The 24,409-nt window shown below is 42.1% G+C and overlaps 3 protein-coding genes across 4 annotated transcripts in view; 2 read left to right on the forward strand and 1 right to left on the reverse strand.

Annotated features, from left to right (window-relative positions):
• Window positions 1-6,539, forward strand: part of LOC306878137 (ribonucleases P/MRP protein subunit POP1-like) — a 28,469-nt gene extending 21,930 nt beyond the window's left edge. For both annotated transcript variants that reach the window (XM_079430276.1, XM_079430277.1), the window contains 4 exons: window positions 3,403-3,585; window positions 4,305-4,459; window positions 4,534-4,683; window positions 5,671-6,539. In XM_079430276.1, coding sequence (XP_079286402.1) covers window positions 3,403-3,585; window positions 4,305-4,459; window positions 4,534-4,683; window positions 5,671-6,178 — 996 coding nt within the window. In that variant the 3' untranslated portion in view covers window positions 6,179-6,539. The remainder of the gene's footprint in view (window positions 1-3,402; window positions 3,586-4,304; window positions 4,460-4,533; window positions 4,684-5,670) is intronic.
• A 5,499-nt stretch (window positions 6,540-12,038) lies between these two features.
• Window positions 12,039-22,325, reverse strand: LOC306878595 (NIPA-like protein 2; the record flags this gene model as incomplete). The annotated part of the gene is made up of 11 exons (XM_079431017.1): window positions 12,039-12,142; window positions 12,217-12,311; window positions 12,395-12,458; window positions 12,555-12,643; window positions 12,727-12,865; window positions 12,930-13,026; window positions 13,683-13,804; window positions 17,651-17,710; window positions 17,855-18,023; window positions 18,144-18,212; window positions 22,320-22,325. 11 exons carry the CDS (start codon window positions 22,323-22,325, stop codon window positions 12,039-12,041), a joined length of 1,014 nt encoding a protein of 337 aa, XP_079287143.1.
• A 1,830-nt stretch (window positions 22,326-24,155) lies between these two features.
• The window catches only part of LOC306878596 (delayed-rectifier potassium channel regulatory subunit KCNS2-like), a gene marked incomplete at both ends in the record, with an annotated part of 1,407 nt that continues 1,153 nt past the window's right edge, over window positions 24,156-24,409 (forward strand). Inside the window, one exon of the mRNA XM_079431018.1 lies at window positions 24,156-24,409. This exon is cut by the window's right edge and continues 1,153 nt beyond it. Coding sequence (XP_079287144.1) covers window positions 24,156-24,409 — 254 coding nt within the window.

Raw genomic sequence — 24,409 nt, forward strand, 5'->3', positions numbered from 1 at the left:
GAATTTCTACTTTTTAGGCCAAAGACTGAGGAGTTTAGACCTTGAATATTCCATGTAGAAAAACTAAGTGATTTCATCTCAAACTTTTAAAATAATCGGTATGGTTTGTTTGCCATTTTGAGAAAAGAGAATGATACAAAAATACAATAGAGTAAAAGAAAATAATGAATGATGGAAGTAATGTTATGGTAGAAACTCAAAAACATCAACAAATCCATTTTAAATTACATGTACACTTATACTAACAATGTGGCTTGGTAAATGGTATATCTAAGTATATATATATATACACATACATATATATACATACATACACAGAGATATTTTTATATATATATATATATATTTGTTTTTTTTTTTTTTTTACCACTGTCCACTGTGTGTGAGTAAGTGAGAGCAGATGATACTCAGCATGTGTTGGATGTCGTGGAGTTCAGCGTTAGCTCGGCTCGCTCCTCCGCTGACAGCTTGGGCGTAGCTCGGTCTGTCTGGCTGGGCCGGGCTCTGCTGTGGTCGGGCTTCAGCCGCTGGAGCGTTGGGGCTGTTATATGACAGTCTCTGTCCGTACGGATACTCTCTGGGCGCTGAAGCTTTGTGTGGACCCCTGAGAGCTGAAGGTCTGGGTGCTGAAGGTCTGGGCGCTGAAGGTCTGGGCGGTGCTCCGGTCGGGGCTCTAGATGAGGTGTTGGCTGGGATGTAGTTTCCTGAGGTGTGTCTCGTTGGGTTGGCTGGGTTAAGACTGGTTCTACTTGTCTGGTTGGTCCTGTTTAGAGCGACATCTTTGAGTTTCTTTGCAAAAATATGTACCAGGTTCTTATAAAGGTGGACGTGGTCATATAGGCAGTCGGTGTCCAGGTCTGGATGGTGGGCCAAGTGTACGTTGGGCAGGAGGGCACAGTGTCTGGAGATGCTAGAGTTTATTTTATTAATTGTTTTGGGATGGAAATCTTTCCTCTGGAGTAGAGTGGACAGGGTGATTTTTGAGTTGGGGAAGGTTTCTCTAGCTTTTTCCACGACGGCTCTGAGGGAGTCAGACACTCGGTCCTGTTGGCTCCTCAGGTCGTTGGTGCCCGTGTGGATTATGATGTGGCTGGGCCGGCCTAGCTGGGATTCTGTCAGGAGCTCCAGGGCTTTGTCGGTGGTGGGACACCAGAATTTAACAGCTCTGTGTCGGGGGAAAAGTTTCTTTGTATCAATGAATTTGCCGTTTGAATCGATGAGTAGAGCTACTTCAGGTTCCTCTGTGCTGGTTTGTGCTGGGCTGTTGTGAGACGAGGGCTGATGCTGTTGTGCTGGGGAGCCTGACAGGGGGCGCTGTGATGGCTGTGAGCTGTCTGGGCCGGGTCTCTCTGAGTCTGCGCTGAGGGGTGGGTGTTGACTCCCTGTGTTTGGTGAGTTTGGGGTGGAGGGCAATGTTTGAGCTCTGTGGGTCTGTGCTGGTTCTTCTCTGGCCAGGAGGAGTTCTCTCAGCTGCTCTTTCAGGGCCTGGATCTCACTGTTCAGCTGTTCTCTCTGCTCTCTCTCCTCCTGTATCTCTCTCAGCTGCTCTTTCAGGGCCTGGATCTCGCTGTTCTGCTGCTCTCTCTCCTCCTGTATCTCTCTCAGCTGCTGCCTCATCTCTAGTGTGGACTTTTCTCTGTCCTGTAGCTGAAGTCTCAGTGCGGTCAGCTCACACTGATAGCTGTCCTTCTCCGTCTGAAGCGTTCTCATCTGCTGGGTGAGGGCTGTCAGTCTCTGTGTTTGCTGCTCTGTGTTCTGCTGGAGTTCAGTATGAGCTGCACATGTGTGTGACTGCTGCTGTTTGAGCACCGTTTCTCTGAGCTGCACCATCTCCATCTCCAGCTTCATGAAGTGCTCCTGAAGTATAGGGATGGATTTGAGCAGGGAGGATGGGATGTTCTCAGTTTTAGCCGTTTCTGCAGGAGTGGGCCTGAGATCTGAGCTGCTGTTCTGTGGATTCTGTTCTGATGACAGACTCTCAGATAGCAAAGCTTTCTCGTGTTTCACAGTTTCAGCTATTGCTCTGTAGTCATCCTGGAATAACTTCAGGTTCCCCTGTACCATGACTGTTCCGTTTTTGTAGATGTTCACAGTCATCATAGTGCTATCGGGGTCTTGTGGTTCTCTGATTTTGACTTTCCAGCCATTACAGATGCCTTCTTTTTTTACAGAGGGGTAATGTTTGATGATGGCTTTATGCCAGGCACTGGGGTGATCAGAGAAGAAAATGAGGTTGCAGATTTCTCCAGTTTTGAATAGATCTGCAAACAGAGTCTCTGGATTGTTAGAAAGAAGTTTCTGTTTGTAGTTTTTCCTTGCAGAGTCAGTTCTGATCTCAGAGGGATACTGTATGGTGGTGAGTGGGGAGCTCATCTGAATATGGCAGTGGGGTGATGGGAGCTGCTGCTCTGATTGGCTGATTTTCTCTGGCTCATTTGAATTGATACATTGAGGAATGCCAGAGTGTGGGCTAGCCATAGCTTTAGCTTTATAGCATTTTAGCTTATAAAAATACAAAACATATAAATTTTATGCCCTTATATTTGGAAAAAGGTTTCCAGTGCAGTTTTGTTTGTACTCACTGCTTCTCTCTCTGTGAATAAGTGGATCTTCTTCTTGTTTTAACCTTCCCTCCAATTTTCCAGCAGGCCTGCTGCTAGAAGTGTGATGCTCTGATCCTCTGCGTTGGTTATTTGGTTTTAAAAGCATAAATACTGTATTTTCTGAGTTCTTTTCATGAAAATTTGTGTCTGTATGTAGTATTCTTCTAGATTTTGTAGATTTTTCATCTATTTCTCATCTCAAAATAGCAAACAAAAAAGAAAATTCAAGAGCTCATGTAGATCATGGTCCCATGACCTCTCTCTCTCTCTCTTCATCTCTGTCTCTCTCTCTCTGTCTCTGTCTCTGTCTCTCTGTCTCTGTCTCTCTGTCTCTCTCTCTCTCTCTCTCTCTCTCTCTCTCTCTCTGTCTCTCTGTCTCTCTGTCTCTGTCTCTGTCTCTGTCTCTGTCTCTCTCTGTCTCTCTCTCTCTCTCTCTCTCTGTCTCTGTCTCTGTCTCTCTCTCTCTCTCTCTCTCTGTCTCTCTGTCTCTGTCTCTCTCTCTCTCTCTCTCTCTGTCTCTCTGTCTCTCTGTCTCTGTCTCTGTCTCTGTCTCTGTCTCTTTCTCTCTGTCTCTGTCTCTCTCTCTCTCTCTCTCTCTCTCTCTCTGTCTCTCTGTCTCTGTCTCTGTCTCTGTCTCTCTCTGTCTCTCTCTCTCTCTCTCTGTCTCTGTCTCTGTCTCTCTCTCTCTCTCTCTCTCTCTCTCTCTCTGTCTCTCTGTCTCTGTCTCTGTCTCTGTCTCTCTGTCTCTGTCTCTGTCTCTCTCTGTCTCTCTCTCTCTCTCTCTGTCTCTGTCTGTCAGGAGCTGAACCGGATGCGGAGCGAGCTGCTGGTTCCGGGTTCGAGGCTGGCTCCTCAGGCTGCTGTTCCTCTGCTGCTGGTTCATCAGGGCGGTCGTGTTCGGGGCGAGGAGCGTCTGCATTGGGGCTCTGGCTGGGATCTGCTGCTGCCCAAGGGCTGGGGAATGGCATTCTGGGTCCCTCTGGTGCGTACTGACACGGTCTGCATCTGGTCCACCTCGACATAGTGGGTTAGGGTTAACATCTAACACCCATCTCTGGTGGGGCACTGGATAGGAATATTCTGCTGGTTACAGAACTAGTAGAAATCAGAGAGATAAGCCTGCTTTATTCATTTCTGAAAAATGAACACGTTATATAAGCGTAACATATATCAGAATTGTTGAACAGTATTTTACAGTAATTATATTTATAACTGACTTGCAATAAAACAGTGGTTTTCAAGCAGGAGCCTTGAAAAAACATCCAAGGGGGACAAGTTTTTAAATAATTTGACACAAAGACCGTGGTGAAATAGATTAAAATAAATGAGGATTTTGTGAAACCAATACATAGACGTAATCACAAAAAAAGAGGAAAGTTAAAAATGGTCAAGCAGCATCACTGGACCGCTGGAGATGGACTGATCCGACAGTGGGCTGAGACACAACATTCCCCGTCGTCTGAGCTTCTGCTGCTGTTAGTTACTGACAAACAGAACCAATCACATCTTCGTTTCAAAGCTTTCCATGTCAGTAACGCTGAAAACAAGATGCATCTTCACTGGAGTCACAGGAGAAGCGTAATAAACCCTGTATTTCTCCAGGAATATCACGGACAGATGGTTGTTTTGTTCAGCGTTTCTGCCGCCTCACACTCCGTTACTTCACTTTACTCCTCAGACGCTCATAAATGTGTTTTGTAGGTGTATCGCGGTGTTCGTGTCGGTGGCCTCCACATGAGTGTCAAACACTCCCAGTTCATGGGACAGCCTCACTTCCCTCACGATTACCCAGACTGCCCTGCAGGACAGCGCTTCCAATCAGAGCAGGAGGCGGAGCTTCTAGAGAAGTTCAAAAGGTGAGTGCTGTGCTGAGAAATCTTGCATTTTATGTCTGTCGTGATGAAATAGAAAATGACTTCGCTGCTTTCAGACGTCCTCCATCCAAACGCACCAACTACATCAAACACGGCTGCTTGGCACCGTTCCGTTGCCCCTGGCAACAGCTGACGGAGGAGTGGGGGGAGCTAGTGACCGCAGAGACGGCTAGCGGCTGCGGAACCGGACCCTTCACTGTCCTGAGGTCAGTCACACACTACACGACTCACAAGCTGTGGCCGAAATCGCTCCCTATCCACTATATCAGGGGTCAGCAATCTATAGCACGCGTGCCAACAGTGGCATGCGAGCAATAGGCAAAACCGCTTACTGACCGTCTGTGTCACATGACCGTCTGTGTCACATGACCGTCTGTGTCACATGACCGTCTGTGTCACATGACCGTCTGTGTCACATGACCGTCTGTGTCACATGACCGTCTGTGTCACATGACCGTCTGTGTCACATGACCGTCTGTCTGGCACATGAGCTGCGTTTGACTTGAAGCACGGCTACAGACGGAGATCAGCGAGAGCAGCCGCTTGCAGTCAGGGGCAGAGTTGAAAACGGATATGTCAAGCTGGACACTTTCTGCTCCCGTTAGTGACACTCACGCGGTGCTTGCATACTCTATCACAGATGAAGTGAATAAAATGCAATATTAGTCAAATACACAGACGTTTCAGAAACGTTTTCAGGAGCAACAGAAACACCCTTTATATACTGCTTAATACAGCGCCATCTGCTCAAGAATAAAGTTCAACGTAAACTATTTAAATAATAATAAAGTGGAGGTATATATGCTTTTATCAGTGTTTATGATAAACGTGACTCTATATAACATTGCGACTACAGTAAAGTCTTTACTGTTCTAAAAACAGATTTGAGCTGTATTGGATTTGAAGACGTTAGAAACACACGTCATTGTTGTCATGTGGTGAATTTGGCCAATCGTGAAACAGCTGTTGTCATCAGCGCTTCTGCAGTCGCTCTGGAGAAACTGCCCCGGCTGCTCTCGCGGTACTTTGATGCCACACGTGACCGTGACGTAGCGTTGGCGCCGGTTCAAGTCGGACAAGTTTTCTAACCGGCATGCACTGCTTCAAGTCAGCCGCCGATCGGTCTGCGACGTGCTGCATGAAGTCGAACGCACCTATGATCGTCTGTCACATGATCGTCTGTCTGTCTGCAGGACTCTGAAGTTGCTGCGGCGGCTGTCGGCGTGCTGTCGGCGCTCCTCACCTTTGACCCCTGTGGTGGCTGTGGAGCTGCGGCGGGAATGTGGGCGGAGTCTGGTGTGGGTGCGTCTGCGTCTGTTGAGCAAAGGCCAGCCAGCGCTGCATGCGATGGTGTGCGTCCCGACGACCTCTGACCTCCAGCAGCTGCTTCGAGACGCACGCAGCAGTGGGCCGCAGGAGCCTGGACACAGAGAGCAGCTGGAGCCGGCCGGTGAGGTCAGGGGCGTGTGTCCGGCGCCGCTGCCCCGTCTTCTGCCCCACTGCAGCCGGCTGACGCTGGGATGGGTGATGCAGGGAGACTTCTCTCTGGCTGCCGGCTGCGGCGAGGCGCTGGCCTTCATCAGCGTGTCTGGACTCCTGCACATGATGCTGCAGCAGCCGGCGGAGCAGCGCGGCCTTGTTCTGCTGCGAAACCCCTCGTCCCTGCAGTACCGCTTCGCTCGCATCAGCATCGACGTGTGAAGCGTGACCTCTGTTCTCATTAGGCTGCTGTTTGATCAGACCGATGCATGTCGTACCTCCCAGACTCAGTATACGGGAGAGCATGTGCTAAAACTTTTCCGGTGTGTATATATATTTGAGAAACTCTTACATGTTGAAATTTGTGTCTTATTTTTATTTGAGAGGCATATGTGATTTACTTTACTTTTTTTTGTATTTTGTTTAAATACTGGGTTTCAAACTCTGCATCTCGCTCTGCTGCGTCAGTCTGTGCAGATTGTGTATTTTTGTCTATTAACCCAGCATCAGTGTTTTAGTTTCTGCTCGGGCATCTTCCAGTAGATTAATAATCGGTGCAAATTAAAGCACTTTCCTGAGATCTTTTTGTGTGTGTTCCATTTCTTAAAGCACTAGAGTCATTTCATCATGTTTTTCTTTTAGGCAAGTATTCAAATATTCAAACTAGTTTATTAAAAAATTAAAATAACACTTAGACAGTTATGCATTCAAAATGAAACCGTTAGTTGGACCTGCACTCAATCTCTCTCTCTCTCTCTCACACACACACACACACACACACACCCACTCGCACACACACACACCCACCCACGAGTGTTAGTATGAAGGTAAATTTGGTGCAAAACATCTGAGTGTCTGACAGCAGAATCTGTAGTTGTAGAGAATAGCCACACATGTGTATCAGTAAACTTGAAGACACAGACAAAAGCTGCAAACTTGTAGATGTTTTTCTCTCTCCCACAAACACAACACAATACTTCTCGGATCCTTCATTGCAGAAACACAAATCCTATTCTACGAATCACAAATCCAGAAGCTCGTACTCTCACATGTTGTGCTATTATTGCTGCAGTGAATCTGGATATAAACACATTCACACACCTGCATCAACAATGTGAAGTCACGGATGAATTTGATACATCCACAGATCAGTATTTATATATTTTTATTTTCCTCAGATGGTTTTTCGAGCACAAACACAAGTACACAACGACAACTGCTTGAATCTGCTGCTACGAGTCTTAACGCTGTTTTTCACCTGCAAATGACTAGTTTCTCCCTTCAGCACCACATATCTGTGACAAATGGAGCAAAAGTGATGCATCTGTAGACAACAGAGCACTCTTCAGAGATCAGAGGATTTCAGACAATCAGAAGAGATGCACTGTATCCGGGTTTTGTTATTTTTTTCTATAGTTCATGTTTTTATGTTCAAGTTTGTGGATCTTATAGTCGGGGGTGTGTTTTGAAACCATCATTACAGTGATTACATCAGCTGGTGAGGTAAGTTATAACATCAGTTTACAGAATTAATCAGGGAAGCAGAATAATTCTACATGCATTTTTATCTCAGGTTATGTCAGATGTTACATAACAGCGAGCTAACATGAAAAATGAGTCAGGACACACCGCTGATGTGCATCTTTTGTATTTTATTGTCAGGTTTTAGTCTGTTGGTAATGTCTCTGTAACGGAGGTGTAATAGTCTTTTCTTGAGATTGAATCATAGAGGTGTTAATAACAGGTGAGTATGCTGCCATATATTATCAGAATTAGACACTGGCTGCTGCTCAATAACCCACAGAACGGCTGTAGAGGAACAGACTAGCAATATATAGGACGTTTGGCTAACACATATTCTGAATGTTGTTTCTTTTATTATAACCTGTAAATTGTGTTATTGTATGGTAGTTCTCTGACCATAAACTACAGTAACACTGACAGGATTGGCTCTGTTACAGGAGATTGCTCCGAGCACTAACAGGGAAGCTGACCGTGAGGGGCAGAATCATCATATGGACCGCTGTCAGTTTTATTTAAATTAGGTAACTCAAAATACATTTGATTTTACATTATATTTACATTCCTGCATTTGCCAGATGCTTTAATCCAAAGCAACTTGTGCTGCATTATGTACACTTTATTGAGTTAAGTTACCCAAACAGTATTTTTAATTACTGCTTTTTTATTATTATTTTCTAGTTTGTGCTCAGGATCATATCATCTGCAATACATTCCAGTTGGAGGCTTTTCTTGTGATAGCCATCATAACAGGGATAACATCAACTGGTAAGTTAGCCGAATTAAACTAGTTAAAGGTTTTTTGTTTGTTTTTAAATCGTTATCCATTCCCTGGGAGTCAACCCCATTATTTCAGCAACATAACACAATGCTCTCAATGTCAAATGCAGAAACATTAATTCATGCATTCATGACCTCGAGGTTAGATTATTGTAATGCTTTATTGGGTGGTTGCTCTGCACGTTTAATAAACAAACTCCAGCTGGTTCAAAATGCAGCAGCTAGAGTTCTTACTAGAACCAGGAAGTATGACCACATTAGCCTGGTTCTGTCAACACTGCACTGGTTCCCTATTAAACATCGTATACATTTTAAGATCTTGCTAATTACCTATAAAGCCCTGAATGGTTTGGCTCCTCAGTATTCGAGCGAGCTCTTATCACATTATAGTCCTTCACGTCCGCTGCGATCTCAAAACTCTGGCCATTTGATAATATCTAGAATATCAAAATCAACTGCAGGCGGCAGATCCTTTTCCTATTTAGCTCCCAAACTCTGGAACAATCTACCTAACACTGTTCAGGAGACAGACACACTCTGTCAGTTTAAATCTAGATTAAAGACCCATCTCTTTAACCTGGCTTACACATAATACACTATCACATTTCTATAATTCAGATCCGTTAAAGGATTGTTAGGCTGCATTAATTAGGATCAAGCGGAACCGGGAACACTTCCCAAAACACCTGATGTACTTGTTACATCGTTAGAAGAATAGCATCTACGCTAATATTAGTCTGTTTCTTTCTTATTCCGAGGTCACCGTAGCCACCCAGATCCAGACGGTATCCAGATCAGATGGTGGATCAGCACCTAGAGATGACCTCTACAGCCAGGACACCTAGATGAGCCCAGAGACTGATCCCCAGTGAAGACCCTGTCTCCAAGACGGCCATCGGGACAAGACCACAGGAACCAGATGAGACCTTTGCACAATCTGACTCTGCTGCATGGAACAACCTGCTGGTTTCGTCTGGCCAGAGGAGAACGACACAGTATCTCAACACAGTATTTCCCTGTTTAATACGGTAAAGCTGCTTTGACACAATCTGCATTGTAAAAAGCACTATATAAAATAATGGTGACTTGACTTTGATCTACAGGAATGCATTATAAATTTAATGATTTGTGATGGATTATCAACTAATTATGCACCTTCCTTGTAGGTGCGTTCAGAGAGTATATTGTATTTTTAATTAATATCAAAGTGCATACAGCACAAAATCTGTCAGTTAGGGCAAATTCTGTAAACACTTCTTTGATTATTTATTTTCTTGTGCTTGCAGGTTCATTCTGAGAATCAACACCAAATGCCATTCAGTCACAGATCAGATGGATTTCTGGAAAGAGTGCGCAAAGACAAAGCATCAGCCTGAATCCCCTCGTGGTGTTTCTCATCAGAGAGCTTGTCAACTTTGCCAAAATTACTGAAATTTAACACAAGAACACAAACCATGTTATTTCTGTGAAGTCTGTTTTGCCATGCTGCAGATACTGTCCCCTGGGGCCTGTGCTGATGCCCTTTTTCAGCTCAACATGCTAGAGATGAAGATTTATCATTTGTATTTTTAAAAAGAACATGTTCAACAATTAAAAAGAATATTATAAAGACAAATGCTAATGAGTTATTGTGCTCTTTATGGGGTTGTAAAATAATACGGTATATAGTGTTGTACTCCTATTTGTTTTATACAGGTGAAAAATGAAAATAACTGAACAGTACTAATATTGACAATACAGGAATAATATTTTAAATGAGAATACCGTAATAATATATCCAGCTAAAATTTACAGCAGTCTCTACAGTGTAGTTTAGGTGCCTATCCGTTGGCACCCGAACGAGCAGGGGGTAATAATAAAATCTACGGGCATCTTCCGGAGCGGACAGCAGCAAAGGTACATTTTCTTTTTCTGAAATCACTCACTGTTGTACTGTACATTTATCATTTTTTAAAATATATTAACAAATATATTTAATCATCTTGTAAATGACACTCTCATAATAATCTATGTAATTAACGGGTTTATGTTTTATGAAGCCTCTTGAGTTGAAGCAGGGATGGCAATCTTGGTTCTGGAGGCACTGTCCTGTAGTTCAGCTTGAACCCTGATCAAACACACCTCTACCAGCTAACTTCATTAGGACCAGTGTTGGGCTAGTTACTCAAACAATGGAATATATTACTCATTACTACTTACTCCTTTCAAAAGTAATAGTTACTTGTTACTTTCTGGCAACAGTAATTAGTTACAGTACTAGTTACATTACTGTTTCTTCACGCCGCACAGAAGTTGTAACTGTATCTTACACATGAAACTGTTCTAGAATGTTACTAATAACATATTTCTGCCTCATCATTTGACCAAAATCCACATTGGATCGCAGTCAGAAGTTATTACAAGCACTCAATAGTGATTAATACAACACTTCTATTGAATGTCACCATCTCATTAATTGTCACGTGCAGCTTTAAGCTAATTGATTGTAAGTTCTCCATTACATATACATTTCATTATGTATTTTATCAAATCACATAAGTTTGTAAGAAATGTTTGATTTTTCAAAAAGATGTTTAATTATAGTAATATAATGTAGCACATGTTGATCAGAGGGATGTAAAGCCAGAGTAAAGTACAGCCATAACTTACACAACAGTGTTCAGATCATCTTTATTCCTGACAAAACCAATATAATGCAATATTTCCATCTGCTGAATGTAAGCTTTTCCATATTCCAAGCTTGCCTGCTGCACTGGAGACATCACATGCATGTGTGAGTCGTGGAAATTATTAAAATAAATCTAGGAATTATTTGATTGTTAGATTTTAAATCAGCAGGGTTGAGGCTTCAAAAGTAACTAAGCTGTTTTATGGATAGTAACTGTAATATCACTGAAATCTTATTAGTAATTAGTTACGCTACTAGTTACTGCAAAAAGTAATTTTATTACAGTAAGTTACTAGTAACTAGTTAGTGCCCAACACTGAGTAGCACTACTAGAAGGGTACAGGTAGGTGAGTTTTATCAGGGTTGGAGCAAAACTCATTTAATATTTAAACTATAAACAAATATACTGTACAGTATAACGGTGAGTGATTTCAGAAAAAGAAAGAAAAACAACAGTGTTTGCCGCTCTGCTCCAGAAGAAGTTTTTTTTCCCCTCTGCTGATAGGCGCCCAAACTAGCTCTTCTGATTGTCTGAAATCCTCTGATCTCTGAAGAGTGCTCTGTTGTCTACAGATGCATCACTTTTGCTCCATTTGTCACAGATATGTGGTGCTGAAGGGAGAAACTAGTCATTTGCAGGTGAAAAACAGCGTTAAGACTCGTAGCAGCAGATTCAAGCAGTTGTCGTTATGTACTTGTGTTTGTGCTCGAAAAAGCATCTGAGGAAAATAAATATATATAAATACTGATCTGTGGATGTATCAAATTCATCCGTGACTTCACATTGTTGATGCAGGTGTGTGAATGTGTTTATATCCAGATTCACTGCAGCAATAATAGCACAACATGTGAGAGTACGAGCTTCTGGATTTGTGATTCGTAGAATAGGATTTGTGTTTCTGCAATGAAGGATCCGAGAAGTATTGTGTTGTGTTTGTGGGAGAGAGAAAAACATCTACAAGTTTGCAGCTTTTGTCTGTGTCTTCAAGTTTACTGATACACATGTGTGGCTATTCTCTACAACTACAGATTCTGCTGTCAGACACTCAGATGTTTTGCACCAAATTTACCTTCATAGTGTGGTTCTCCGTTGCTCCTGCAGGGGTGGAGCATCTATGGCTCGTCCTGAATCCCGCTGTTGCACGTGAGTTTAGAGGCCAGTTTTCCATATTTACTGTCGTCTGTCTCAGGCTGCACTTTATCAGTGCAGCTTTTGCCTGAAATACAAACACAGTCCCATTATATCCTGAGCGTTTGCCGGCTCGATCGCGGTCAGGTGTTATTGGGATACCTGGAATCTGGCCCATTGAAATAAACACACGGTCCATCTTGATTCTGGGACGAGCTCTCGCGATTAGAAACACTCCAGTAAACGCCAGCAGACACCTGAGCGACACACACACATCTTAAACCGCAAACACACAGGCACATATGGTTATAAACTACAACAATCTTTGAGAAACACTCACCCGATCACGAACATGATGATGTATATCAAAGATAAACCATAAAATTCTTCATAAAATAAAATGCCTAGAAATACAAACAAATTCTGTCAGGCATTTTTGGGTTTTCAGGAAGAAAAAGCAACTGGTTTTTATTCAGCAAAACACATTTAAACGGACAGACCAGCAACGACGGCACTGGCGGTGAAGAAGACGTAATTGATGGGCACGATCTCAGTGGCATCAAACATCTTCATGGCCTGATTCAGAAACCTGAGCAAATGGAGAGACATGAGCAGGATTCCTCTGAGCTCAGTAAGAGATCAGTGTGTGTTTTAGTGAAGGGTCAGACGCACTTGATCTGAAAGGCGCAGGAGGTGACCATGATGATGAACATGATGTAGAAGATGGGATAGGTGAGCTGCAGGTGACTTCCACGGATCGTCTCTGTGATCATTCCTGAAACCGCTTTCACCGAGATCACCGTCACCGAAGCTGCAACAAACACATCTCATCATGACGGTTATGAAACGGTCTCACACCGAGAATCTGTTCTTACCGAGTAACGCCACCAAGATCATCATGATTACGATGTGTTTTATGTTCCTGCACTTGTACAGATACATCAGGATAGCGAAGAGAATCATTTCAAACATCTGCAGAGAGACGGACAGATAAAAGATTTGCTCTGAAGAACCACATCATTTATATGAACTGATGTTCAGGTTGGTCATGGTCTTTATTTCACCTTGTGTTTGTGGATCTCTAGGTGTCACTTTACTAATGGCCTCTTCTATAAAATCTGATCAGTTAGCTGTAATGTAACACATTACAAGTAACGCAAGTTACTTTTTTCCCATTTATTGACTGACAGTGCGCTGTGTGAACATGCTGTTACTGTAGTTCTAGACAAATGACTTTAGATAAACAATTATTAAACAATTGTAATAGAATAACAATTGTGCTTCATTGTTTTTTATTGCTGAAGAGTGTTGAACCTTCTTCTCCTGTGTTCTACTGTACAGACGTGAATTTACTTTTCCTTCAGCCTGAGGTTCATTCATTACTCTTTTTGATGTAAAAGGGCTTTAACATTTGCTATAATTAGAACTTCTTGTATTAAAAACAATCAAGCCCTACTCATATTTAAAAAGTAACGCAAAAGTAACGTAACACAGTACTTTCCATAAAAAGTAGCTAAGTAACGTAATTAGTTATTTTTTAGGGAGTAACGCAATATTGTAATGCATTACTTTTAAAAGTAACTTTCTCCAACACTGGCTGTAACTTGGTCAAGATTGAGCAGACTTACGAAGTAGATCAGGAAGGTCCAGCTGACCAGCGAGCGCTCCACCATGTTGGCCGTGACATGAGGTGATGAATGAGGGGCGAAAGTCACCAGAAAGTAGGTTCCGGTCAGCGCTAAAGCACCTCCTGCCAACAAATCGCCTTCATTACAAGAACTCTGAGGAAAGTTGATTGAAACGTGTTCATATTACATGATGATCGGAGTGTTGCGGTTTGTGGATGACTGGTGTCTCGTTTCCTACTGTTTCAAACTGAAGTGCTCTTCAGCAGACGCTAAAGACTCCTGCTTTTCTATCCCACTGAACTGATTCAGTCTGGACCCAATAAGCTTTAGTCAACAACAACAATAAATATGAATTCAACTAATAATACTCTCCTGATTTCTGGAGGAATGATTACATATATGTGACCCTGGAGCACAAAAGCAGTCATCAGTAGCACAGGTATATTTGTAGCAATAGCCAACAATACATTGTATGGATCAAAATTATAAATTTTTCTTTTATGCCAAAAATCATTAGGATATTAAGTAAAGATCATGTTCCATGAAGATATTTTGTAAATTTTCTACCGTAAATATATCAAAACTTAATTTTTGATTAGTAATATGCATTGCTAAGAACTTCATTTACATGTATTCATTTAGCTGACGCTTTTATCCAAAGCGACTTACAATTGCTATATATGTCAGAGGTCGCACGCCTCTGGAGCAACTAGGGGTTAAGTGTCTTGCTCAGGGACACATTGGTGTCTCACAGTGGATTCGAACCCGGGTCTCTCACACCAAAGGCATGTGTCTTATCCACTGCGCCATCACCACCCCTTTTGGACAACTTTAGAAGGGTCTGGCTGCAGACTTGCACTTGCACTCTCAGACACTTGCACTCTCAGACACTTGCACTCTCAGTACTTGCACTCTCAGTACTTGCACTCTCAGACACTTGCAGTCTCAGTACTTGCACTCTCAGACACTTGCACTCTCAGTACTTGCACTCTCAGACACTTGCATTCTCAGTACTTGCACTCTCAGACACTTGCACTCTCAGACACTTGCACTCTCAGTACTTGCACTCTCAGACACTTGCACTCTCAGACACTTGCACTCTCAGTACTTGCACTCTCAGTACTTGCACTCTCAGACACTTGCAGTCTCAGTACTTGCACTCTCAGACACTTGCACTCTCAGTACTTGCACTCTCAGACACTTGCACTCTCAGTACTTGCACTCTCAGACACTTGCACTCTCAGACACTTGCACTCTCAGACACTTGCACTTTCAGACACTTGCACTCTCAGTACTTGCACTCTCAGTACTTGCACTCTCAGACACTTGCAGTCTCAGACACTTGCACTCTCAGACACTTGCACTCTCAGACACTTGCACTCTCAGTACTTGCACTCTCAGTACTTGCACTCTCAGACACTTGCACTCTCAGACACTTGCACTCTCAGTACTTGCACTCTCAGTACTTGCACTCTCAGACACTTGCACTCTCAGTACTTGCACTCTCAGACACTTGCACTCTCAGACACTTGCACTCTCAGACACTTGCACTCTCAGACACTTGCACTCTCAGACACTTGCACTCTCAGTACTTGCACTCTCAGACACTTGCACTCAGTACTTGCACTCTCAGTACTTGCACTCTCAGACACTTGCACTCTCAGACACTTGCACTCTCAGACACTTGCACTCTCAGTACTTGCACTCTCAGACACTTGCACTTTCTGTACTTGCACTCTCAGACACTTGCACTCTCAGACACTTGCACTCTCAGTACTTGCACTCTCAGTACTTGCACTCTCAGACACTTGCACTCTCAGTACTTGCACTCTCCACTACCTGCGACGTCACTTGCGTTGCCAATGGAGACAAAGACGCTGTGGTGCTTAAACGATTAAAACTAATTTAGTACAATAACGAATAGGGTCCTGCAAGTCATCTGTGGGAGAAAAAGACAAGACCCGCAAATCCGTGGCTACAGAACAGCAGAATATGAACGCAATGCACAAAGTTTCTCGTTAAGCGGTTTCCTCCCGTAGAAAACCATAGACACTTAATATGGCTTAATGTGTTAAGATTAAAATATCAAATTCAATATACAGTTTATTAATATAATGAATATGTATATAGTATTTTCCTCCCATACCGCAAAACGTGGGATAATGTGGCATAATGGACTAAGATGACAAAGATCAAACTCATGCTCCTCATCATTATTAAAATATACATAACTAATGTACAGGCAGGTGAGCCCAGAATAAACGCAACATGCAAAGCTTCACGTTAAGCATTTTTCCAAATAGAATAAACAATCTACAGCTCTTTTATATCATTGTCTTTGTCCATTAAGCTACGTGTTTTATTTAAAATGATTTTCTATTCGAGGAAGTGAAGTGAAGTGACATTCAGTCAAGTATGGTGACCCATACTCGGAATTTGTGCTCTGCATTTAACCCATCCAACGTGCACACACAAGTGAACACACACACACCGTGAACATACACCCGGAGCAGTGGGCAGCCATTTTATGCTGCGGCGCCCAGGGAGCAGTTGGGGGTTCGGTGTCTTGCTCAAGGGCACCTCAGTCGTGGTATTGAGGGTGGAGAGAGAGCTGGACATTCACTCCCCCCACCTACAATCCCTGCCGGCCCGAGACTCGAACCCACAACCTTTGGATTACGAGTCCGACTCTCTAACCATTAGGCCACGACTTCCCCGCTAATTTAGTACAATAACGAATAGGGTCCTGCAAGTCATCTGTGGGAGAAAAAGACAAGACCCGCAAATCCGTGGCTACAGAACAGCAGAATATGAACGCAATGCACAAAGTTTCTCGTTAAGCGGTTTCCTCCCATAGAAAACCATAGACACTTAATATGGCTTAATGTGTTAAGATTAAAATATGGCTTAATGTGTTAAGATTGAAGACGTGCATTTTAACGCATTGCGTCCTTTTAAGATCACTTAATGCATTTCATAATGCACATTCATATCTGCTGGTCTGTATCTTTGTGTCAACAAGACTTATAGGCTAATGAACTGTCTTATTATATTATTATTCAATTTAGTTCATTATGCCACATTAAGCGTTTTGCTGTATGAGAGGACAAGTGAAATTTTGCGTATTGTGTTCATGGCCGTCTGCTTGCCTTGTAGTACATTTAATAATAACTATACATTGAATTTTATCTTTTAATTGAACTTAATGTATCTTAATACATTAAACCATATTAAGTGTTTATGGTTTTCTATGGTTTTCTAGAAACTTGCATTGAAGAAGCATTGCGTTCATATTCTGTTGTTCTGTAGCCACGGATTTGCGGGTCTTGTCTTTTTCTCGCACAGATGACTTGCAGGACCCTGTTTGTTATTGTACTAAATTAGTTTTAATCGTTTAACCACCACAGCGTCTTGTCTCCATTGGTAACGCACAAGATTCGTGTGCAAGTGACATTTTAATTTAGTTTCTTTTTTCTTGTCTTCACCACCTAGCTACTGTTGTAAAATGTTGAGCTATTCAAACAAAAAATAATCAATAAATAGAACAAAATAAAAAATAAAAAGACTGCAAGTGACGTCACTCGCGAGTGCAAGTCTGAGAGTGCAAGTGCATGTCTGCAGCCAGACCCTATTGCAACTTTAAAGGAGATTTTCTCAATATTTAGATTTTATTTCACCCTCAGATTCCAGATTTTCAAATAGTTGTATCTCAGACAAATATTGTCCTATCATAAAAAAACCATACATCAATGGAAAGATTATAAAAATGGACCCTTATGACTGGTTTTGTGGTCCTGTAGCTCAATACTAACTGGTTGAACTGATGATTTTACAAACTTTCCCAAGTCTTGCTTTGTATGTATATGTGATATAATTTGAGTTTAATTATTTTTCTATACAACAAGAGAAGACTAGAAAAAAGTTTACAAGAACTTCACTATGAGACGTGAGAAGGACTTTAATCTCACCAAGGATGTCTGAAGCACGTAACGTTTCCTTGAGGAACACCACAGAAATGACGGCACTCGCTGAAAGAGAGACAGACAGAAGCAACTTTACATGCTTCTGAACATCAGTCAAAGAGTAAAATACTGACATTGAACTACAGAACTGCAGCAATCAGACCTATGATCGACTGTGCCGTGTTTTAATGGATGATGACGAGCTCTTACCGATGACAGACACACTGCCGAGAGGAGCGATGAGCGACGCCGGAGCGAATCCATATGCAGCAAAGTTCCCCAGCTCCCCCAAACCCATCAGCAGGATCCCGCACCACCACAGACGGCTGGTGTAGTACGGCTTCGTCCCTCGCTGCGACTGACGCACATGCGTGTATTTCTGCACAAACACCAGCGACACTACCACAGTTTAGAAGACATGATCTCTAAACATCAAACACACACCGAAACACTGACAGAGCGCTTGTGTGTGTGATCGTGTGCACAAGCCGAGCTTCACCTGGATATTTAAGGAGATGCTGATGAGAAAGTTTCCACATACTGCGATGCAGATCCCCACGATATAAACCTACGAACACAAAACATCAGCTCAGGGGCGTCACTAGTGAGGGAAGATGGGATGGAGTACAGGGGCCCGGAGCCATGAGGAGCCCGATCTATACACTGTACACAGTGCCCAATCCAGCACGTTCCTCATCCCTAAAACACCATTGGCTGAATTATTTCTCCAGGACCAACAAGAATGATTCAAGAGCATGAGCTACATGAGCAAATTCAGAAACAGGCAGAAAAGTGTAGTGTGTGCTAAAGTAAAACTCTTCAGGGCCCATATTCACAAAATATCTTAAGGCTAAAAGTAGCTCATAATTTGCTGATTTAAATCTTAAAAGTAATAGCCATCACAAAGTGTTTTAGTGCTAAAACTAGCTCCTAAATCTGTGAAACGTTAGGAGTAGTGAAGAGGACTCATAAGACACAACTATCCTAAAATAGCTGTTGCCACCAATCTGCCTCGGAACGTAAACATTTGAGAAATATTTGACAATGAGTTTTTAAATAGGTATCACCTTTAGTTTTGGAGGTTACCCCAGCTCCAGATTCTCCTTTGATTATATCCTTGTTTTCATTAACCAGCTGGGAAGAAGTAACAGATGTTCTTGTGTCCAGTTTGTTTGTTTTTATATTTTTATTTATTACTACCAGCAATGATTATTCTGAACATATAACATATACTTGTTTAATTCGTGACACTTAGCCTGCATTTTAAAATCTTTATTTGAATATGGCAACATAATATGGCGCTCTACAATATTCCTATGAATAAATCTCTGACAGAGACTATCAGCCAATCACTGTGTGCATAGTTAATAAGCATGCTGACATCATCCATAGCAACGAGGTAAACCCCGCCCTTATTTACTCTGATCTGAAGACTTCTCTCTGTTCCTTAGTAAAGTTTGTCTCAGCAGCTTTGTGAATAGGGTTTAAGAGGAAACCTTTACTGCTATTTAGGAGAACTCTTAGTGGTGAGATCAAATGTTTTGTGAATACAGGCCCTGGGGTCGGTTGCACCAGCTGGACGTACACCCGGTTGTAAGATTGGCCTGGACGTAAAACTCTAAGTCGTGCGTAGAATTTATACATAGTGCGGTCTACGGCGTAGTGCTACGTCTGACACTAAATCTTACGCCTAGTCAGAGGTAGGTGTAAAGTGAAAACTCATGATTTGCTCGGACATTATTAGTTTTTAGGATTCATGTCTGTTAGGTAATTATTAGTGCAGACATGAACTGTAATGTTTATGGTCTTTTCGGGCAGGATAAGCGATATCAATCGCAGAGCTCGGTGTTGACTATTACACTCTGTCGACAATAGCCTAATTGAACTAATAAAAAAAAAAGGCAGCGGCTATTTACACTAAGTGCAAATAGCTATAGATTCTATTTACACTGTTAAAATAGCAATATTTTCTGCTATTTATACTACTTATTGCAAATAGTGGCAATTATCTGCACCTCAGTATTGTAGTAAGCCTACATTATAAAACAGTACACAATAATAACGTATTGAGTGCAAATTATAGTTTTAATTCAAATGATTAAATGGATGCCATCTTATTGGGACAATAAAGCCCTCCCTAGTATTTCCTTCATTTTTATTGTAAATAAAGGCCTTTCCGATGCGATATGAGATTTGAAAAGGAAGAAAAAAAGTTCCAGCAAAAGGCAGGATCGAACTCGGGTCGATCGCGTCAAAAAGCACGTGCACATCTCCACCACTGAAACTGATACAAAATTTTTTATTGTTGACTAACCCAATCACGCGTTGGTGGGTGGAGTTAGTGTAAATAGCCTTTGCCAACAAGGTGGGCTATTTGCACTTAGTGTAGTGTAAATAGCATCCATCGCTAAAAAAACGAAACATGCTATTTACACTTAGTGCAAATAGCTGCTGCCTAAAAAAATACTTATGTACAGCTTGTAATTATGCAGTAAAATATTACATATGATCTGGGATTATTAAAAGAAATGTAGCCTACCATTCGGCATCTTGCTTGGAAGGACAAAATGCTTGGAAATATTTCACGTCTTTAATTCCATTCATTAGGCTATTTGTAGCATGCCTGCCATCCAATAATCGCAGTACGTTTTGTGCTTTGTTGCTTTTAATCAGAAATAAAGTATCAGCTTTCAAATTCTGTCAGTTTTATCACAAAATACAAACTATAAATGTGTTTTTTCAGCCACAGAAAGACGTCAGTAAAACACACAATGTCATGTAAAGTCACATTTGACTACCTCAGGAAAGACATTCATTGTACATAAACTCGATAGTCAGCTAGAAAACAATAACTAGAGAGAAGTATTGTATTGCATTAATTATATTTTACTTAACCTGCTGCTTTCATTTTTAATGTTTGTTGGAAGAAATCTGTCAGGGGAACGTGCAGGGAGACTTCAGATATAAAAATGTGGACTTGTTAGAAAATGTTTACTCAGTGAAATCATGGTGCGGTGGCTTCACTTGCTATGCTGTCCGCAATTCAGTTCTATATTAGTAGTTGTAGCCATTGCAGCGTGAACGTCGTCGCCGCTATATATAACTGCAGGAGAACGTGTCAGCGTGGACGCGCATCGTCTATGCCGGCGTAGTTGCGCCTGATCGTAGTTTTAGTTGGTGCAACAGGTGTAAATATTTATCGTAAAGATGGACGTTGCAAAGCCCAGCGTAGGGTTTACACCCAGGTCGCAGTGGCTGTAGATTGAGTTTAGTTTCAGATTAGAGGTCGCAGTGGCTGTAGATTGAGTTTAGTTTCAGATTAGAGGTCACAGTGGCTGTAGATTGAGTTTAGTTTCAGATTAGAGGTCGCAGTAGCTGTAGTTTGAGTTTAGTTTCAGATTAGAGGTAGCAGTGGCTGCAGATTGAGTTTCGTTTCAGATTAGAGGTCGCAGTAGCTGTAGATTGAGTTTAGTTTCAGATTAGAGGTCACAGTGGCTGTAGATTGAGTTTAGTTTCAGATTAGAGGTAGCAGTGGCTGTAGATTGAGTTTAGTTTCAGATTAGAGGTCACAGTGGCTGTAGATTGAGTTTAGTTTCAGATTAGAGGTTGCAGTAGCTGTAGTTTGAGTTTAGTTTCAGATTAGAGGTAGCAGTGGCTGCAGATTGAGTTTCGTTTCAGATTAGAGGTCACAGTGGCTGTAGATTGAGTTTAGTTTCAGATTAGAGGTAGCAGTGGCTGCAGATTGAGTTTAGTTTCAGATTAGAGGTCGCAGTAGCTGTAGTTTGAGTTTAGTTTCAGATTAGAGGTAGCAGTGGCTGCAGATTGAGTTTCGTTTCAGATTAGAGGTCACAGTGGCTGTAGATTGAGTTTAGTTTCAGATTAGAGGTCGCAGTAGCTGTAGATTGAGTTTAGTTTCAGATTAGAGGTAGCAGTGGCTGTAGATTGAGTTTAGTTTCAGATTAGAGGTCACAGTGGCTGTAGATTGAGTTTAGTTTCAGATTAAAGGTAGCAGTGGCTGTAGTTTGAGTTTAGTTTCAGATTAGAGGTCGCAGTGGCTGTAGTTTGAGTTTAGTTTCAGATTAGAGGTAGCAGTGGCTGTAGATTGAGTTTAGTTTCAGATTAGAGGTAGCAGTGGCTGTAGATTGAGTTTAGTTTCAGATTAGAGGTAGCAGTGGCTGTAGATTGAGTTTAGTTTCAGATTAGAGGTCGCAGTGGCTGCAGATTGAGTTTCGTTTCAGATTAGAGGTCGCAGTGGCTGTAGTTTGAGTTTAGTTTCAGATTAGAGGTCGCAGTTGCTGTAGTTTGAGTTTAGTTTCAGATTAGAGGTCGCAGTGGCTGTAGTTTGAGTTTAGTTTCAGATTAGAGGTCGCAGTGGCTGTAGTTTGAGTTTAGTTTCAGATTAGAGGTCGCAGTGGCTGTAGTTTGAGTTTAGTTTCAGATTAGAGGTCGCAGTGGCTGTAGTTTGAGTTTAGTTTCAGATTAGAGGTCGCAGTGGCTGTAGATTGAGTTTAGTTTCAGATTAAAGGTAGCAGTGGCTGCAGATTGAGTTTAGTTTCAGATTAGAGGTCGCAGTGGCTGCAGATTGAGTTTAGTTTCAGATTAGAGGTAGCAGTGGCTGTAGATTGAGTTTAGTTTAGTTTCAGATTAGAGGTTTCCTGCACTGTTATTTTTGTACCTCCATCCTGGATCTTCACCTGTCGTTCCCACAAGGCATGTAAAGAGAGTGGATAACCACATTCACAAACACACTGCACCACTGGCAAATGAAAAGAACAACAGACACAAATTCAGCACAGCTGTGGTGATGTTCATCTCTCTGACATTCAGCTGCTGTTCCGAGCTCTACGATCAGTCTGTTTTACCATCTGTGTACATTCATACAGATCAGACAGAGCTCACACATGACATAACATACAACCATGATCTGAGTCAAAAGAAAAGAAAACCGATGTGAAATCCTTGACAGGGAATCAAAAACTTCACATTCCTGAAGAGTATGTCAACACAAATAACATTGACTTTCAGAGTGACAGAAAGAAAACTCTTCAGAACACCTCTATTAACTGAACTTTATTTTCTTCACATTTGCTGATCTAATGGCAGATAATACATATTCATATAAATGTTCTAATTAATTTTGGACAGTATTGACCTTCTTCGTGTCAAATTCCATAAATCTTACCAATCTTAAATCTTAAAAAGGCTTAGGAACAACCTGACATCAAACACCAACAGTACTTCACAATAAGCAACCACTAAACAGGTCATGAAATAACAAGACTAATAAGAATTGAAAGGCTCAGTCCACATTTATTATGAATATTAACAGCAGTATCTTCAACAAAACAATTATGAGCAGAAATACATACAGCTTCTCCGGTACAGGAATGAGAGGCAGTGCTGGGACTTTCTGTGTGTGTGTGTGTGCTCATGCTTACAGGACTCTTTGTGCAGGGCAGGACAATAGTGTTCTGTGAGTGTGTGTGAGTTGCAGGCGGGGTCAGTCTGTGCTGGATGGACAGTAGATCTATTATCTTACATTACAGTACATTGATGCATGTTAACACCGAGAATGTGTGTTTAAATGTGTGATTGTAATGTTTACAGTAACACAAGTGGCCTTTGAAACATTAACAAATAAAACGGCCAACATACTGTAGCAACAATCAAAATGGCTTATTATCATGTTAAAGATAAAGAAAAGAAAAGCACATTTCTGTATATTATTTCCAGAAAAGGCTGGTATTTGAACTGAGCTCTTCTCAACAGGCTGATGTTCTGATCATCTCAACTGCTGTTCAAGACATTTACATTTATTCATTGGTCAGATGCTTCTATCCAGACGTTATTTTATGTAGTGAAAACCACAATGGCCAAAAAAAAAAAAAAAGCTCCTGAGCTGCTTCACGCTGGTTATGATCATGACAGACATCATATTTTTTTTTTTTTTTTAACCTTTATTTATCCAGGTAAACTGTTTGAGAACCACTTCTCATTTACAAACATTGGTATATATTTACAGTGAGACGCGCTTTCGATCGAGACTGATGCTGCACTTGTTGTCTGTCGGTAGTCGCGCCCATCACGTCTTCGTGGATTCTTCAAGACTCTGGAGGATATTTTCCAGAGATGTGTGAAAGTCACCAGCATTTTTACATTTTGAGCTGTTTTGTCCGATGATATCATTCAGTGTCGTCACTGTCGTGCGCGCGCCTGCAGCTGTGCGCGTGTTGTGAGCGCTGGAATATCGCCGTGAGTTCATAACGATATAAATCGCCTCACAAATAAATCACATCTTCAGAAACGGGCTCGGAGCGGAATCGCCGCGCTCGGTTTCACCGGGAGGATTCTGTTCGTGATTCGTGCGACAGATGAAAGGTTTCTGTGAGGAAATGAGAGACGTATGCATATATTGATGAAGGAGAGTGGTTTCTCATGTGTGTGTGTCATCTCTTCAGAGACAGACGGAGCTCACAGTGATTGTGTTTGTTCTCTGATCGATCGGTCAGTCATGAGCTGGGCTCCGGAGGACGGCGCTATTCGCATCAATGTGGGAGGCTTCCGGCGGCGGCTGCTTTCCCAGCGACTCTCTCGGTTCCCAGAGACCAGGCTCGCGCGCCTGCTCCGGTGCCGCTCCAAAGAGTCCATCCTCGAGCTCTGCGACGACTACGACGACTCCGAGAACGAGTTCTACTTCGACCGCAATCCTGCGCTCTTCCCGTACGTCTTACACTTCTACAACACAGGGAGGCTTCACGTGATGGA

The sequence above is a fragment of the Barbus barbus genome (genome assembly GCF_936440315.1).
Source record: "Barbus barbus genome assembly, chromosome: 12".
Classification (NCBI taxonomy): domain Eukaryota; kingdom Metazoa; phylum Chordata; class Actinopteri; order Cypriniformes; family Cyprinidae; genus Barbus; species Barbus barbus.